We start from the raw sequence: 18,692 nt of genomic DNA on the forward strand, positions 1-18,692 counted from the left end.
CAGGGTGGCAGCTAGTGCTGCCCAGCTCCACTCCTCCCGCCCATGTGGCTCCCCCGTTCCCGGGCACCCACTTGCTGTTCGGCTCCGGGGGGCAGGACTCCCTGCCGGAAAGGGGTTCTGGGTGTGGTCTGGAAGCGGGGAGAGGAGGACGGGCTCTAACTGGCTGGAGACGGGCGAGGGACGGGGGGCGGGGAGCGGAGGAAGAGGTGCGTCCCGAACCCTGCGCAGACCCAATTCTCTGAGCTCTAGACCCTGCGGCTCAAGAGCCGACCCGGGGCTCAGACAGCAGTGCAGAGAAAGTCATAAATCCCTCCCCCGAAGTCACCTCGGCCCCACTCGAGGAGAAGTCAGTGTGTGCGTGAAATAAAGGGGAAGATGTGGCATCCAGCGGGCTCTAACCCTGGGAGGCCGGAGAAAAGGCGAGAACCCAGAGGAGCCCGCAGCCGGAGGCAGACATTCCCACGCAGCCCGACCGCCGGAGGGGCCGCGGGCGACAGGGGGCTGGGCACCTCGGGTCCGGCCCATTCGTCAAAAGGAGACACTCGGACAGCGTGGGCCCCTCTCCTTCTCCCTTCTCCCCACCCCCGCCCGCGCCTCGGCTCCCTCTGTTTTAACGCCCAGTTCAGATTCTCCCCCCAAAACCAGGTCGAGCTGAGGATTAGAAAAGAGGAAAAAAGACACTCGTTTTGGCGATTTCTTTTCGTTCTTGGTTCTCGGCTCCCTTCCGCCGCGGCCCCCTGCCCTCCGCATAAATAAAGGAAAGTCCGAACCTATCAGACGCCGTCTGCTGCCTCCCCCTCCTCGCGCTCCGGTGGAGCACTTCTGCACAACTTACCCGAGAACCACTCGCCCCCTCGCCATCTCTCGTCACCCCCGTCGCCTCCCCTCAAGCCCCGAAACCTGAGAGGCACCTTCCTCCCTCCCCGAGGAGGGTTCTGGGGGCGGGGGTGTGAAAGCGGGTGTGCAAGGGAGTAGCGAGTGTGGTCTGGAGAAAGGCGTGCACAGCAGTGCGGAGAGGAGGGGGGCGCGCGAGCGAGAGAATAAATATATAAATAAATACGAAAAAGAATCCACCCCGCAGCCTCTCCGGCTCAGAACTTCGGCCGGGAGCGCGAGGGCGCGGCGCTCGCCCGTCCCACCAGGCTGGGGCCGCGACTCCGGCCGCGTCCCCCGGGTCTGCCCGGCGCGGCCGCCCGCGCAACTTCTGGCGGAGCGGAGCGGGCACGGGCGCACTTGGGGTTGGAGTGTTTGTTTGTGTGAACTTCCTCGTCGCCACCTTCCCTCCCCCCAACCTCCGCCTCCCCCTCCCCCCCCCCAGCTTCTGGACGCGCAGACTGCAGGCGGGGGTGGGGGGGTGGGGTAGGCACTGTGCAGGGAGGGGAGCGGGAAGAGGTTTTAAAAAAAAGGAGGAGAAGAAGAAGAAGAAGGAGGAAAGAAAGAGATCGCAGCAGGGGTGAAGGGAACGGACGGGAAGCGGTTTTTGCCGACTCCGGACTCGTCCCCCGCGGGCGCGAGGATGGCGGCCCTTCCCGGCACGGTACCGAGGATGATGCGGCCGGCTCCCGGGCAGAACTACCCACGCACGGGGTTCCCTCTGGAAGGTAAGAGCGCGGGGCTTACTCCTCACTCCTCCGCCGGGAGCCCGAGGTCCTCGGAGAGGTGGCCGTCTCCGAGGGGTGGCGGCGGCGCCAGCGACAGCACAGCGCGGGGTCCCCTTCTCTTCTGGGTCCGAGTCCGGGCGTCAGACCCACGAGGTTTGCGGGACCCACACGGGTCGGGTTTTTGCGTGGGGTTCACTAACCGGCGGCCTCAGCCTCGCGGGTCGCGGGGCTCTGGCCTTTGGGCGCAGAGCCGACCGCGTAGACCTGGGCCCCTAGTAAATTTCAGGTCCTAGAGAATTTCGGTTCTTTCCACTGTTCGCAGATACTGTTCGGGCCCCGGACACTTTCTCCGCGGGCTGCGCTCCCCGGACGCGGGCTTCCTACCCTTGCGTTGAATTGTTCTTGCCACCTCGGGATGGCCTGCCAATCCCTCTTATTTCGAAACACCAGCAATGTGTGGCATTTTATATGTCGAAACGAGGGAGGCTGTCCGCTTCTTCCAAAGCAACAATCAGAAACTCCAGCTTTGGGGTGTGGGAACAAACTAATTAGAAATGATAAATAGTAACGAATCCCCCCCCTCCGTCCCAGTAAAATTAAAAAAACAAAAACAAAAACAAAAAACTTTCCGCTCGGGCTTCTCAACTCTAGAAATCTCCCAGGAGAGAACCTCAAAACGGCTAAGAGGGCACCGCGATGTGCAGGCCAGGGGAAAAGCGTTCGTTCGGTGCTGTGTCCTTCCAACATACCCCGCACCGGGGCGAGCAGAGAGGACGGCCGGTGACCCGGTTCCCGGCTGCAGAAAGGGCTGGGAGCGCGCCGCCGAGACGCTCTGCTGCGTTTTTGTTTTGTTTTCCTTTTAAACAACTGGAAGGTCTTCAACCTGCCAACTGGGAGACCATTCAGCTCCTGGGGGGTAGGTAGCCCCGAGTGTCTTAGAGACCAGGCTCGAGAAAGGTGCGACTTTTATTTTGTAATTACTCTTTTTGTAATTATAGGAGCCCCCGGCGCTTGATGCTGGGGAGAGAGGCAGGGAGGGGCCCTGGGGAGGGGGTCCCCCCCAGCCCCCCGGCTGCGAGACGGCGCGGGTCCCTGAATTAGACAGAGGCGGAGAGAGTGGCTCCGTGATCAAGTGCGCGCGAGCGGCCGCGCAGGCGGGAGAGCGCGCCAGCCCGGGGATTTGCCGGAGCCCTCTCCTGCAGCGCCTGCGAGCAAAGCAGGCGGCCGAGGACGCGCGGCGGATTAGAACAATATTTGCCCAACATGACGGAGAATACTGAGGAGAGCCGAGCGCCGGTCGCTAAAGAGGCTCTTGAATATAAAGTTGGGCGCTCGAGAGCTCTCGAGAGCTAATGGCATATCCCGCCACGGAGACCGAGTGACTCTGGCTTGGCGACGCACGATTTCTGATTAAATCCGAGGGTGGCTTCAGACACCTACTTTTACAAAGAGAGGTGGGGGCACCTGGAGAGCGAGGGAGGAGGCGGGTGGAAGGGCTCCGCAGCCGAGCCTCTTCTCGCCTCCTCCCTTCCAATTACACTGTCGGCTCCCTCCACCAAGGCGGCTGTGAAATCGTTCTAATCTGCCAGATCTCCGCAGCCGCGAGTCCCCAAATTGGGGGGATGGAGGCCGGATTAGTGCACCGGGTGTCCCCCAACCTTCTGCGGGGAAACTGTGTAGACTTTGCATTAAGGCTGCTGAGGCGAGGCATTTCTCGCCCCAGCAAACGCCAGGAGTGCCCGTCCTCCCAGTTCCCAAAGTCACCCTCACCCAAGGGACTCTGGCCATCTGTGCATCAGCCTCTCAGAGCCTGCAGGGACAGTGCGTTGATTTCCGGGGCCAAGCGGGTATTTGATGTAGGAAACGGCCACCAAGGGATCATGTTCCCCCAAATCGTCCCAAAACGAAATTAGAGCTTTGAGGGAGGTTAGAAGCAAGGGGAGTCCCTGGAGGGGCGGCCAGGTGGCCTGAGAGGGAGCCACCATCAGCGTTCTGTCCCTGGTCTTCAGCTATGCAATTATGGGTAGGACAGTTCTGTGGCCCAAGTGGGGGCTGTAAATAACAGGAATCAATCAGCCCCTCCTGGCCCCCAACAAAGTGGACCAGTCTCGACCATGTAGAGTACAACACTGACCAGATGGGCGACATCTCACCCAGCACTGGCGTCTCTAAGAGGCAGGCAGACCTGCAGCCCACCCTGCATCCTGGGGGACAGAGATCCTTCGGTGTCAGAGCCTCCAGGCTCCACCAGACCCGTGGCTCTGCCTCTGTCTCTCTCCCACCCCCGCTCAGAGGCATTCGGACCCTCCAGGTGCGTCCTCGCTCCCCTCAGCGTGGCAGGCCTGGAGACAGGCAGCACCTGGGGGGACACCAGCAGCCAGCAGCAGCCCCTCTCTCCAGCCCTGCAGGGCCGTCCCACAGCTTCATGACAGTTTTCTTTTTCTGACTGCTGAACTGCCACCGCTCCAAATGTGGGGAGCTCAGAGCCTCCAGGGGTCTTGGGGCTCAAGAAAAACTGGAGTCGAGGGGTGCACCCAGTGCCCTCTCCCCATCCTCACCCTGTGCCTCTCTCCTTCCTCATCTCCCCTTCCTTCTCCAGTGTCCACCCCGCTGGGCCAAGGCCGGGTCAATCAGCTTGGTGGGGTCTTCATCAATGGGCGACCCCTGCCTAACCACATCCGCCACAAGATAGTGGAGATGGCCCACCATGGCATTCGGCCCTGTGTCATCTCCCGCCAGCTGCGTGTGTCCCACGGATGCGTCTCCAAGATTCTCTGCCGCTACCAGGAGACCGGGTCCATCCGGCCCGGGGCAATCGGCGGCAGCAAGCCCAGAGTGAGTGTCTTTGCCACAGAGCTGGCAGGAGGCCTTTCCATGGCTGGGGGTCCGGGCTGTGGCCCCTGGCACTACCCTACGCCATCCAGTAGCACCGGGCGACTGTGTGCTTCATTGCAGTGGGAGTGTCCCCACCCCCAGGGGTCCCCCCCACCATTGTTTGAATTCGCAGGGATGGGAATAACTGAGGTCCAGGTTGCCCAGGACTTTGAGGTCGATGAGTCCTTGCTGGGCTGTTCCTATATTTGTCCCAAACCCCTGTCGCCATCCCAGAACAGGGATAATCTTCCCTCAGTCTTGCCTGAAATAGTGAGGAAGGGGATACTGAGGGTCCTGACTGGGTTTCTCTTTCACTACCTATTTCTACCCTGTCTTCCACCCCATCCCGTGGCCCTCCTGGGAGCCAGAGCAGGTTTCTTGAAAGGATAAAGCCAATTTCAGAAGACGGGCATGGTGACCAGAGCCGCCAATCTGGTCTGGGGCTCCCGGGAGGTTGATATTAAAGGTATCTCCCTCCCCCCACCCCATCTTCCCACTCCTGCTCTCCCACCTCCACCTCTGAAGCAGGTGGCGACTCCGGATGTGGAGAAAAAGATTGAGGAGTACAAGAGGGAAAACCCAGGCATGTTCAGCTGGGAGATCCGGGACCGGCTGCTGAAGGATGGGCACTGTGACCGCAGCACCGTGCCTTCAGGTGAGAAGGCAGCTGAGCCTGCAGAGCTTGCCCAAGTCCAGCCAGGGCTCCAGCCGGGACACGGGCTGGATGCGGGAGAGATGGTGGATGGCGGGGAATTCTGAGAAAAGTTGGGAGGAAAAGGGAGCAAGAGGGCGGAAAGAGAGGGAGGGCAACAGGACAGAATCAAAACCGAAAGGACGGTAGAAGGAGAGAAGGAAAGAAAAGAGGAAGTGGCAGGGAGGATGGAAGGGCCAGAGAGTTAACCTACAAGGCTGGGTGAGGAGAGAAGCTCCCCAGGCGCTTTCTCCGAGAGAAGTGGCCTAGACAAGGCTCTGACCCAGGAGGTTTGATCTCCGGGGGCTCCCCGGAGCCCCTTCTTCCAGTCACCATTTCTGTTCTGATGCTGCGGCCAGTGGGTCTCAAATGTGGAGGCCCTGCTCCACACTGCCTGTGAGAGGGAAAGTGGCCTGAGGTGTGTGTGCACCCGGGCACCCGGGCGTGCAAGGCTGGGACACACCTGAGTATGGCGCCGTAGCGGCCAGGGGAGCTTCTAGGGAAGTGGGTGTGGATGTGAGTGCATTTAGGGTATGTATGTAATAGTGCAAGGTACACGTGCGTGCAAGGGAGTGTGTCGGAATGCACAGGTGGGGGTTTCTGCCTGTCTGGCCACAGAGTGAGTGCCCGCTGTGAGACAGGCCTGCCTCTGTGGGTGACTGCACTCATGCCTCGGAGTAGGTGTAAAGGTTTAAACGTGGTGTGGAAACCCCTGCAGTATGCCAGGGAGAAGGAGCTTTGGGGCTTTCTTCCAGGGGCCCAGGCGCCGGCCCTCCCTTGCCCCAACAACTTATACTAGCTCTTTTGCCTTTGAATTTCTGAGGTTTAGTGAGTTCGATTAGCCGCGTGCTCAGAATCAAGTTCGGGAAGAAAGAGGAGGAGGACGAAGCGGACAAGAAAGAGGACGATGGCGAGAAGAAAGCCAAACACAGCATCGACGGAATCCTGGGCGACAAAGGTAGGGAACCTCCGCGGGGGCTGCCACGCCGCGAGAGCCCGCGTTTCCCCACGCGCTAGTGCGCAGGCCAGTGTTTCGCCTCTGTCGCCCCGGACTGGCGGGACAGAACTTGATCCGGAGAACTCGCAGCCCCGGGGCAGCCAGGACCCCTCGGGTGCGGAGGGCACCCCTCTATGCACCCCGGGGCCCACAGGGAGCGGGGACCGGGGTAAGACGGCCTCTTTTAAGTCCCCGGGGAGCTCGGTTGAAGGTTAGTGCACCGAGCGCCTGCAGACCGCGCGCCTAGTCTAGCCAAGGACTGCGGGGCGCGGGTCCTCCGGGGCTGGCGTTTGGCCTCCGGTCCCTGTGTCAATCTATTATTTATAGGAAACTTGGGCAAGGGGGGCGGGGGGCGAGGAAGGAGGAGCCGGCCCGCGGCTCCCTAAATGAATTTGTTAACCAGACCCACACACGCTCTCTAAACGGTCCCTTGAAACCCCGCCTGACAGTTGACTGACCGCCGCAATCAATAAAAATTAGCGAGGGCCGCCGCCTAACTCTCGGTTCCGCGTTGCCAGGGCCCAAACCTAGAAAGCGCACGCGTGGGGAGGCAGATGGGTGAACTGTTAAGGTGCTCTGCTCCCACGGGGCCAGGAGGCGAGGCCAAGTTCCCAGAGCCTGGGCAGGAGGATCGCAGGGAAGGAGAGAGATTGGGGCTCCACGCGCCCTCTCCCCCTTCCAGCGGCCGCTCCTTGAGTTGGAGCCTAAGCCCAGCTAGGGAAGGCGTTTCTCTTTCCAGCGCCTGCGTGCCCCGGCCAGGGCAGATCGCGCTTCCCTTTATTGAGGCGGGAAGTTTCAGAAGGGAAAGTTCTTCCTCGAATCCCCTCCCCCTGCAGTTTTCTTTGAGACTTGGTAAGTGTGTGTTAAATAAGGATGTGGGGAGACACCGAAACGGACGACTCAGTCACAGAACGACAGGAAAAGCAGGTCCCCAAATACACGCGCAGGGAGACAGCAGGCAGCAAGAAAGCCAGTGGCTGAGGGAAATGGTGGCTTTGGGGAAGGGGCAGAAACTCGTAAAGAGCGCATTATATTCGAGTTTCCCTCCAGAAGTTTCTCGAGCCACACACCCGCCCTTGCCTCCTGTGAACTCCTAGCCCAGGTCTCTATCCAGTTGCGTCTCCCAACCTTGAAGATGAACTTCACAGACAAAGCCCGCTTCCAAAGACAACGCCCAGCCAGGCCCAGCCCCCATTGGCCTGGTTGGAGGGGGAAAGATGGAGGGGGCAGGGGCACACCCGCGTGAGAGCAGCCTGGAGCTGGGGACAGGGCAGGCTATTGACATTCAGGGCCCCAAGTGGAGCCCTGTCCCACCAGGGACAAAAGGGCGAGGGAAGAAAAGGAGCGAGCTGTGCCTGGCATCCCACTGTGCGGGGCCCGCAGAGGGGCCGCCTCTGGGCGGGAGGGGCCCTGCTGCTGCCCACAGCGAGAGGCTCGCCTGAGACCGCCCAGAGCCCTAGCACCCCTGGAGGTGTTGGGGGAACCCAGTCCTTATTTCAGTCTGTATTGAAAAGGTGCTTAGTTGGACTTCTTTTTTCGTGGGGTGGGAGACATAAAACTTAAATAATCTTTCACAGCCAAATACTACAAAGCAGACACTGCTTCTGGGAGGTAGCCTGGGTAATGCGCAAGATTTGGTTTTATTTGGAGAGATTTTAGAGGTGGGGGGTGGTGGGGATATGCACAATTTAGTCTGTAAGGAAGCACAATAGATTAATTTCTTTTAGGGGGAAAAGGAAATGAAGAGGTTGGAAAGATTGTGTGGTTTGGGGAATCCCTCTGACTCAAAGGAGTTTGGGGGCTTCCAGTGAAGGTCTGGGCTTATAAAACCAGCTAACAGGCAACTTCGCTAGATAGAGGTTTCTCCTGCAGAGAACCAGGAAGTCTCCCGGGTTGAAGGAGGAGCCTGGAAGTTCCAGATGGGGAAGCTGGGAGCACAGGCCCTGAGTCTGCGAAGTTAGAAAATGAAATGGAAGCCGCAGGCCTGGTGTCGGGAGAGCTCTGCTGCATTTGAGTGACAGTGGGCGTGTTGGGCATTGTGGCTGAGTTAGATGGCCGTGTGGGCCCTTGTGTCTTTCAGCGTGACTGTGTGCCCATGGGCCTTTGGATCAGAGTACCGTGGCGGTGGGGGGGGGGGGGGGTGTTCCAAGCAAGTGAGAGAGCGAGTGCATGTCGTTGTAGAGGGGTGTAGGTGGACAGTGGGCCGGTGGGGTTGTCTGCCCCTCTGTGGACAAGTCATCTCAGCTCCCGGTCTGGTACCTGGGCCAGTTTGTGGGCACCCCAGTGAACTGCCCGGTTGGAACCTCTCACCTCTCTCCCAGGCCACAGACGTCCGTGTCATGGCCAAGTTAAAGGTGAAAAGACCTCCCGACCTCCACCCAAGTTGACCCGTGCGGAGAGGCAGGCCCCATGGGCAGAGCAGGGGAAGGGGTGCACATTCACAAACTTTGTTTTGGCTTCTCGCTCCTGACAAATGCTTGCTCCGTGGGTTGCCCCACTCATGGCGGGGAGCCGCCAAAGCAGGGGTTTAAGAGCTCTCCTCTTTAAGCGCTAAAGAGAGATCCCTCCCTGAGTCCGTTTTCCCCTATCGTCCGCTTGGCATTTAATAATGTTAAGACTTATTAGAGCTGGTAATGAAAACTGGGACTGCTGAATGGGAAACTGTGTTGGAGAGGGGTGTAATAGCTTCCAGGCATGGTAAGAAACTATTTATCCGCAATCAGTCCTCACTCTCAGAGTTGGAAGCACAAACGTTAAGTTGAAGGGTTTTAAAGCAGATTAAATTGAGCTTTTATTTCTGTGCACTTTCATCTCTGAACAGCTCACTCCTGCTCCCCTTGGGCTGATATTCATGAGGCTGTTCATATTTTTTTTTTTTTGCTCTTATCCTTGTTAAGACTGAGTTATTAGGATTGTTGGTTGTGAGAACTCACAGAGCGCTGCAGATAGGGCTCCAGCCACTCTCTGCTCACCTGGACGGGGAAGTGGACAGCTCCTTGCCCTCATCCACTTGGATTCTCTCCTCCTCACCCCTTCTCGGAGGATCAGGGGGCAGACAGGCCAGGGACCCAACAGGGAAAGGGTTTGAGGAGGGAAGGGAAAGAACAAGATTTTCCTAACCGGAGCCCAGGAAGACTCTTGTGGGAAATTCGATAGGGGTTTGCTCAGAGTCAAACCACCCTTCGGCGGGAACTGAGAGAGTGTGAAGAAACAAGCAATGATAGTACTAAAAGCAGGGACAGCCAGTGACGAACAATAACGCCAAAGCCTCAGACATCGGACAGTGTACCAGCTTGGGTACATGGATCTGAGACTGACCAGATCAGACCACACTGTTCTCTAGAGCAGAAAGCCCAGCAGGGTCAAAGTTAATATGAAAAAAGGAAAAAAAGTAGTAAGATTAAAAAAGAAGAGCATGCATTTTCCTGAGGGGCGGGGGTGGTGCCAGTGTCCATCTGAAAGAATTTGCTCACTTCCTCGGTATAAAAGATCATCTGAGGTCCGGACGGAGGGGTCTGTGTGTGTGTGTGTGTGAGAGAGAGAGAGAGAGAGAGAGAGAGAGAGAGAGAGAGTCCGATTTGTGGGGTGTTTTGTTTTTTTGCATTTTCCCTTAATTTATTTTTAAAGCAGCAAACTTACAGGTGTTGAGTGGGAGATGACGAAGAAGGATCGGAAAGGAGGGAGAGCCCCGAGTGTCGGTTTTAGACACTTGTAAAAGGAGGTGGGAAACAATTTAATTTGGCAGCGGCGGTAGCTGCTAATGCGGTTTTCGGTCGTTTGCTACACAGGAGGAAGCTGTTTTGATTGTGTGTACAAGGACCTGCCAAATTTAATTAGGCTCCGGGGGAGCGAATGAATAGGGGAAGGGGGGCACAGCTCCCCTCAGCCCACACCGTTTTTTTTTTTTTCCCCTGACTTCACACCTGGAAGGGGCATTGTTTACCGGATAGGATAGAACGGGAAAGGGAAGGGGAGGGGGGCGCAGAGAGAGAGAGAGAGAGAGAGAGGCCTTGGAAGAGGGAGCAAGGAGGAGAAGAAGATAGTCCATTTATCAAGCAACAATCTGCATTGATTTAAACCAACAAGTTCCCTCCTCTGTAAATGTGTGTTTAGAGAAAGGTAATTGACACTCCACCAAATCAAAGGATTACCCCGGGTTGGCAATCTAATCAAACAGAGTCCAGGCGGGATTTGAAGCTGTTCAGAGTGGGATCAGCTTCGCATAATGGGGGCTCGGAGGAAAATGGGAGGGTGTCAGGCAATTCCCCGGCTTTAGGCAGAGCAGGGTGGTGGATATTCAGTGCGACCAGAGGGGGAGAGGGCGGGGGCGAGGGCTGCGCTGGGCCCTGGTGATGGGAGTGGGGGGGTGGGGGGGATAACCCGGGGGAAGGGACTCCTGGCGAGTCCAAGCGGGCAGACAGACTCCCCCTTTCTTCCCTCCATCCCCCTGAACCGAAGAAGAGAGAGGGGAGGAGGGACCTGAGACTGAGGAAGAACAACAATGAGATAACTATTACAAAGGCAAACACTGGCGCTCGCTCGCTCCAGCCCCAGAACCCTCGGCAAATAACAAAGTCCGCAAACTGTTTGCCAGATAAACTCGTGCCTAAATCGAGTGTGACGGGCCAGGAGAGAAGAGACAGAAAGAGATAAGGTTGGAGGGGGAATGAGCAAATGTAATCTAATAGACATTTAGAAAACAAACTTTAAACAAGGGAGAACAGGCCGGCGGAGGGTAATTATCCGCCCCAGAGACCGAGGGAAGCCGGTGGAGCGCTGGGGGTTGGGTGAGGGACCCGAGCCGCTGTAGAGCTATGTGTTGGGCCAGGGGCGGGGGAGAGGTGGTTGGGGGGGGGGGTACCTGTGTGACACCACGGGAAACCTTGAGAGGGTCCCACAAGGCAAGGAAGGGCTCAGCCCCCAGATTGAGGTTCCCACGCAACTCCCTTCTCCCCACCGCATTTCTAAACAGGGTGGGGTCCCCCGCTGCCAGGGCTTGTGAGTTCTCTGTTCACTTCTGGGCACACAGCACCGTGCATGGGCTGTTTCCAGGCCTTTGTACCTAAAAGATTCCCGTGCACGGCACAGCCGTTAAAGGAATTAGATATTTACCAGTTTGAAATAAGCCTGGCTAAGAAGAGAGAGAGAGAGAGAGAGGCATTGGGAAGAGGAGGCTGGGGGAAGACTTCAAACGAATTCATCACTCGGAACGGTGGAGGAGAGATTTACCAGACAGTATTGGGAAGTTATTTAGATATTAATAACACATTTTCCTGAGGCGCGACCACGGCAGCCATCTGTGCTGCTCTCCAAGCTATTTGGCTGGGTGAAATGTGGGCGTCTCAAATGTTGGGGCGAGATAACGCAATCAGGCTAACCCTGGTCCTAAGACAGCATCGCAGCGTTAAACCCGGATTAACCTCCCCCACCCACACCGCCCCCTCCCCTGTGACAGCTTTCCAAATTTTTCTGTGGAATTTACATGGAAGGATTTTAAAGCGTATATAACAGTCGCCTTAAAGCAGTAAGGTGATTCCTTGGGCCTTTTTAGTAAGAGAATTTCTGAAAATGATCATTGTTACACATTACATGATAGATAAATAATATTGTACAAAAACATATAGTTTTATATAGGAAGAGAGGGCTGAGCAAACGAGACTTCCTTCCAGGTTGCCTCTTTGGAGTTCCTACTTGCCATCGCCAGCAAAGATGAGGAGGCTTCGTTCCTATGGGAACCTAAGGAGATACACATGAAACGGACAGGACGCCTGGTTCTGGTTCTGGAACTCTGGTCTAAAGCCAAACAGGACTCCCACCCCAGAAGAGACAGGGCCTGGGGAACTTCCTTTCCTGCTATTAAGAACACGGAACAGAAACCCCAAAGGGGAGGTTCTCCGGGGACTTTGGGGCCTTGAAGGCCAAGACAAGAGGGGGGGACATTCCATGAATTCCAGAAAAAAATAGCTCCTCTCCCTCACCCACTCCAGACTAATGAGGTAATTAGGAAACCCAGTTGGGGATGGGGATGAGAGGGGATTGGAAGGTTAGGATGCCCCCTCAGTTTTTGCTGTTCTAAGCCTTCCCTTCCCCCAGCTCTGACTGAAAAGAGGAAAAGGTGGAAATGGGGTCAGCGCTTTCTGACCTGCTATGGAGCGATTGGCCCTGGCTGGGGTCGGGCAGGGGGAGGGAGGGAACTCGCCTTCCCAAATCGAATCAAAGCAGAACGGGGACCTAAGGGGGAAACTTCGCCATTAGTAGATAGATCTCTCCACAACTTCAAACAAAGTGGGGGGGAGGGGAGGCAAGGCTGGGAAGGAGTCCGGAGAAAGCGCGGCGGGGTGTGTGGGGTGGAGGGCGGCTAGGAGATTGAGAGGGGTGGGGCCTGGAGGAGGAAGAGAAGGGGTCGAGGGCAAAGGGGAAGCGGGAGCCAAAGGAAGGGGGTTAAGGATGGTAATGTCAAAGGGGTGGGGGGGAGTCAGCTGCACTTGGAACTTAAGCCCTGGGGGTGAGGAAAAGCGTCTCTGGCCGCGGCCATAGCCTCGAGAGGTACGAGGGGAAGCTGTGTGCTCCCCAAGTCACACTCTAAAGAGGCCCTCGAGGGCACTCCGGGGAGCCTTTCCGCTCTCCTGGCTGTCCCTTGGGGAGCGCAGTGAGGGTGGCTTGCCAAGGGCCACGGAGCTCTGCAAGCCTGCTGCGGATGAATGGATTGGTCGGACTTGCCCGAGACTGCGTGTCAACTAATGGACCTTTCCAAGACTGGGTTCCCTGGGCCCTGGGGGTGCTCTGGGTCTGAACCCGGGTCGAGACCAAGAGAGGATGGGCAGAGCCACAGAGGTGGGACGAAAGAGAGTCAAAAGGGAGGAGGAGGAGGAGGAGGAGAGAGAGAGAGAGAGAGAGAAAGAGAGCGAACTCAGAGCAAGAAAGACCGAGCACAGGAGAAGAGACTCTGAGTAGAGCGTTTGCAGACGCCGAGACATGCAGAGGGGTCAAGGGAGGCTCGGGGCAGCAGGAAGAAACACAGAAAGACACAGAGCTGCCGAAATGCTGGCCCTGGGACGGGCAGATTAGGAGAGGCCGAGGGACCCAGAGACAGCCCGTGGGGCTGCGCGCGCGGAAAGGGCGAGCGCTGCAAAGCCGGAGGGCGACGGGAGGCGGGCGAACTGCTGTCGTCCTTTTGATCCTTCGTGGCTTCCCCTTATCAGAAAGCGCTTTCGGTGACACCGGCACAAAGGCAGTTCATCATATTACAGCGCGGCCCGGCGGCTCGCTGCGATCCCACCGCTTAATTACAGGCGAGCGAGTTAGGCCAGCGGGGCGGGAGGGAGGCCCGGGCTTTGCGCTCCGACCCGAGGTACTGGGAAGGGGCCCGCCTGCTCCTGGCTCTATCGGGACTCAGAGCAAGGGTATGTAGGGGGCGGGGAACCCTTATTTAGAGCCTCGCCAAATAAACAGGCCAGTCCAGGTTTCACCTGGAGAGAGTGAAGCTCACTGCCTTTTGGGGTTTTTTTTTGCAATGGCCCCTTCTAAGTTGCCAGCCTTGGGAAGGATGGCAAGGAGGCCCCATCCCCATTCCCCGGCTTCGGATGCTGCAGACTCGAGGGTGAGTAAGGTTAAGGCTACAACTTAGAACGAGCTCAAGGCTTCCTGCTGCGCTGGGTCCTGTCCACACCCACCATCTCCTGGAGACTCCTCCCTCAGCAGGCCTTCTGTCCCTGTCTCCATCGGAACCCAGCTGTGCGAGGCAGGAGGGCTCTGGAAGGGCAAAGAGCTTTGTGGTGACCCCAGGCAGCCAGCGTTCTAGTGTTCGTCCTGCCCCCAATGTAATCTAGCAATGTAAACTAGCAATGTAATCTGGGGCTCACCCAACCTCTCTGGTCTCAGTTTCCTCCCATGAAAAACCCCAGAATGGGGCTAAGACAAAGATCTTGATCCTTTGGTGGGGGGTGGGGGGACGCTGAGCCCCTGTGAGAATCAGATAAAAACCGAAGAAACTGGTAATGCCTAGGAAACTGATCATTCACAGGTGTTCACGCAGCCAAACTTTGCAGACAGTATAAAGGGGTCTCTGGGCTTCTAGGGGCCACACTCCATTAAGAACTCCACATAGGCATGTTTCTCGGTGACCCCAGTATTCTTGAGGGGGCTTCCGATTCCAGAAGCAGGAGCCCTTGATGAGGTAATGGATGGGGTGTGTGTTGGGAGGGGTGTGTGAGGCTGAGAGTCTACCCTCAGCCTGGCCCTTGATGCTTCTTCCCCTTTCCAAAAAGGACAGCACAGCCCATTCCTCCCCCCCCCCCCCATTTGGTTGTTGGAAGGGTCTTTTCTGAGGTTGTTACATGCAAAGATAAGTACAAATACCAAGCTCCCCTTTTGTCTGTCACAAGGAAGGAATAAAAAAGGAAAAGAAAGAAGGAGGGAGGGAGGGAGGGGGAGGAAAGGAGGGAGGGGGAGAGAAGAAAGAAAGTAAGAAATTTTCCAGTGGGGTCAAATTTCTTCATTCATTCTGTAAAAATTTGATGAGCACCTATTATGTGCCAGGCATTGTGTTAAGTGTCCGGGAATACCGGAACAGGAAGGTTCCTGCTGTCATGGAATTCTGAGCCAGGTGGTTGATGCGGAAATTAAACAAGCCCACGATGAAGAGACACGTCTCCGTCCTGTGTCTTTGTGGTGTTTACCTGGATATCCCAGAGTGCCTGCCTCCTTGCCAGGCTGTCTCTGTGTTTGGTTGGGTGTTTGGGCATGGGGTGTGTGTGTGTGTGTGTGTGTGTGTGTAGGTCTCTGTGTGAGCAGATCAGGATGTGTTTGGGGCTGGGGCTGAATTTGGCAGGCAGCCCCCAACCTGACCTCGGGAGTCGCAGGCGTCAGCCAGTACTTCGCAGCGCCTCGGGTTGGAGCGAGCGGAGGAGGGAGGAGCGGCGGGCCGCGGGGTCTCCGGAGCCTCTCGCCTTGACTGCCCTCTTTGTCTGAATCCCTAAAAGACTTAAGATCAAAGGGGCTCCAGACGCGACAGAAAAAGGGGTGGGGCTTTGGGAGCAAGTTGTAGCTTGGAAAACTCCACCCTGAATTTTTCTGGGGTCCTTTCGATGGGACCCAGATGACAGCGGAGCCCCAGATCAGTGAGCGGCTGTCCTCTCCCTGGGGCCCTCTCCGCGGTCCTAGGCCTCAGCGCGGGTGACAGGTGGAGAGGGGTCACCGTGGCTGCGGGTCCGGGTTCACACGGAGAGTGTCTAGGTGACCGGGGAAGGGGGAGAGAAGGCGACATTCGGGCGAGGTTTTGCAGGGTGTATGAGTCGGTGGTGTGTGGTGTATATTTGTGGGGGGAGATTGTGGGTCTGGGGTCAAGCCCTCATTGGCTGGAAACTTGGCCTAGAAGTCTGCACTAGATTTATCTGGGCTGCACGGACAGGAAAATCAGATTCAAGCACTAGTTTGTCTCCAGAGCAACAACTCGGAGTTGAGAGGGGTCGGGGGAGCCCCGAGGACCCTCCTGGCGCGCTCCCTTTCCTAGCGGAGGCCTGCAGAAGAGCCTTCTTCCCCTGCTGCAACCTTGGACACCACAGACTCCCCTGGTCCAGAGGCAGGAGGCTTTGCCCCAGCTTTACCCTGAGACCCCCCCCAACCCACGGTCATCCTTGGGATTTCCTCCCGGCCTGCACTTCTTGAGCTTGGAATCACCCTTCCGAGGGTCAGAAAGTTCTATAATAAAAAGAAACACCCACGTATGTGTGTGGAAGGAGGACGCGGCGAGGAGAACCCCTTTTCCTCTGCTATCCGTCTATACCCCTTTGCCGTTCTCCTTCCAACTTTCTGCAAATACCGAACTTCGAAATCTCTGCCCGCGCGCTCCCACATTGGGCGATGGGGAAGAGTCTGAAATATTGCACCAGCGTTTTGGGGATGTACTGAAAGCGCTGGGAATGAACCCTACGAAAAGGAGTTCTAGAACTTTCTTTAAGAAGCAGGGCTAAATTTCTCTCCCTCGGGAGGTCAGACTGTGTTGGGTCGGGACTTTCCCTTCTGTGGTCCGCACAGGCGACCCGCAAAAGGTTTAGCTGGTGCGCTCAGCTGCGAGCCTCGCATTGACGACCACTGTACACGCCCCTTTGCATCGCCCCTCTTTCTAAACAATTTCCCCCCTTCCTGCTGCGGAAGGGATGAATCTGGGGAGCCCATCTTCTGTTGTGGAGCCTCAGTTTCCCTACTGATTACTGGGCTAAGGGCCCCTCGTCCCGCCTCCGCACAGGAGGAACCAAGCAAGGGCCCAGAAATCGCTTTGGAAACTGGTCAGCGGGTCCAAGGAGCGGGGAGAGAGGCTCCAAGAGCTTCTCCTCCTCCTCGGCCGCCCCCCTCCCCGCCGCCCTCTCCGCCGAGTCCCCGCTCGCGCCTCAATGGCCACTTTAGAAATACAAACAACTTTAGAAATAAAGTAACCAAACCCCGAGAGGGGCTTTGAAGGGGCGAATGCCTGGTGGCGCTTTACTATGCTGTGGGCCGAGGCCCCGGCCTAATCCCGCTTTCATTTTCACCGACGGCCGCGGGGGAAGCGCTCCCGGCCTCCAGGCCCCTCAGGAGGCTGATTAGACCACAAAGAGCCCCCATTATCCCGAGAAGAAAACCGGGGGGCGGTGCGGGGCGGGGGGAGCCGGGGAAGCGGCCGCCCGCGCCCGGGCTATTGACTTAGTGGATGAAGTCAAGAGCGGGTGCGCTGGGAGCCCGGAGGGGGAGCGGACGGGGGCAGGGGCGGGGAGACCGAACAAAACAGGACGTACAAAACCCCACAACAAAACCCCAGCTCCGGGCTAGGGGAAGCTAGGCCTGGCAGAGGGCTTCGTCTACTGAGCTTCTGCTGGCTCAGCTGCCCCTACGGCCTGCTGGGGGCGGGGAGAGGGTGAGGGGGGCTCGGCCCTCCCTGCCTGGAGTTGGTGACTTTCTTGGGAGGGGGTGGTGAAAGAAAGGAGAAAATTACAGCCACGGAAGCAGGTTATCTGTGCTTAAGTGCTTCGTGACTTGGGCGCCGGCCCTGGCTCTCAGGCCTTCCCTTCCCTGGGAGTTGGGTCCAAACGTCTCCAAAAATCCCAGCAGTGGCCACCTGCGGGTGTGCGATCTGTGATGTCTGGTGGGCGGTGGCAACTCCTCCGCGATGCTCTGGAGGAGGTGCCTGAGTTGGGGGCAGGGAGGTAGGGATGAAGGAGAAAGAGGAGCTCTACCCCCAGCCTGTAAGATGTGGGTAACTTTGAATGAGGTGCCCCAGAGCCTCAGTGTCCCTGTCTGCAAAATGGCCCCACGGATGACAACTCCAAAGTGCTTGGGGAATAGTCAATATAATTACATCAAAGGCAGGGCACCCTGGAGGCTGCATAAATATTCCTTTCCAATCCCTTCCACTCCCATCTCCCCCAAGGTGGCTTTCACTCTAGAGGCCACTCTCCTCTGACTTTAAAAATAATGGGGGCTGCGCCTCTCGAAGTGACCGCCAGACTTGGGGTGGGGTGGGGTGAGGACGGTGTGCAACCATGGGCAAACGAACAGCATCCTCCCTTAGCTGAAAGAAGGAAATGGCCCCTGTGGGCATCAACTCCCTCAACAGAAGGCCAGGGGCAGAAGGCCAAAACAGCCGGTTCTGGGGACCCAGCAGGTGCTGTTGAATGAGTTCCATCCCCTCCCAGGTGGAGGCCAGGCAGCTTTGGTGCACAGAGTGTGTGAGTTAAGGAGTTAGGACTTACTCTGAGGGCAGTGGGGAGCCAAGGAAGGAATTTCAGCAAGGGAGTGATGGGCTGAGCAGAGAATGAAGGTGGGAGAGGCCAGCTAGGAGGTTCATGCGGTGACAGAGAGAGAGAAAGGTGCAGAGCGGGGATGGATAGCAGAGGGTGAGTGGAGGGGGGTAAGGAGAGGGCAGGCCCAGCCTGACATGGGAGGAGAGAGGGAAACAGCTGTTCCCAGACTCTTCCCACCTGATACCCAGGTGTGCAGAATGTGTGGCCGGCTACAAGGTCAATTAGAGGAACCTTGGAATTCCTTTCCAGGCTGAGATTCCAAAGGGTGAGTCAGAGTGGAACAGGCCTTAGAGGTCATCTGGTCATGACAGGTGGAAAAGCTGAGGCCCAGGGGGCGTGGCATGAGTGAGTCTGAAAGAGGGAAAGGTACTGGGCTGCTGGCAGCTGCCCTGGTAGGGGAGCAAAGTAAGCTGAAGTCTTGCTTCCAGGAATTTGAAGGTGAGGGTAGCCATGCAAAGTATGGCCCTTTCCCATCCCGGCAATCCATCACCCTCTGTAAGTTCCATTTCACAGCGCGGGAAACAGGGGCGCAGGTATTAGCCCAAGGAAGTAGGAGAAGGGGCCTCTCCTAATAGGGTCACAGGATCCTAATGCCTTTACCCTACGAGGCCTGAAGGACACAACCCAGCTGCCCTCCTTGGCCCCGCCTGACAATTGCACCCTCCCCTGTCCTTCACGAACCCTGGATCCTCAGGCACAGAGGAGACGGTGGCTGAAGCCAGTACACCCACTACCACCCAACTCCCAGCACC

At 57.3% G+C, this 18,692-nt stretch overlaps 1 protein-coding gene across 3 annotated transcripts in view; it reads left to right on the forward strand.

Annotated features, from left to right (window-relative positions):
• The first annotated feature begins 1,175 nt into the window (after positions 1-1,175).
• The window catches only part of PAX7 (paired box 7), a 97,887-nt gene continuing 80,370 nt past the window's right edge, over positions 1,176-18,692 (forward strand). The window contains exons 1-4 of one of the 3 annotated variants that reach the window (XM_024554720.3): positions 1,176-1,601; positions 4,201-4,436; positions 5,001-5,130; positions 5,990-6,124. In XM_024554720.3, coding sequence (XP_024410488.1) covers positions 1,517-1,601; positions 4,201-4,436; positions 5,001-5,130; positions 5,990-6,124 — 586 coding nt within the window. In that variant the 5' untranslated portion in view covers positions 1,176-1,516. The remainder of the gene's footprint in view (positions 1,602-4,200; positions 4,437-5,000; positions 5,131-5,989; positions 6,125-18,692) is intronic. The other 2 variants (XM_024554721.3, XM_045191030.2) reach the window with 2 other exon arrangements.

Source organism: Desmodus rotundus, chromosome 3 (assembly GCF_022682495.2).
Source record: "Desmodus rotundus isolate HL8 chromosome 3, HLdesRot8A.1, whole genome shotgun sequence".
NCBI classification, from domain to species: domain Eukaryota; kingdom Metazoa; phylum Chordata; class Mammalia; order Chiroptera; family Phyllostomidae; genus Desmodus; species Desmodus rotundus.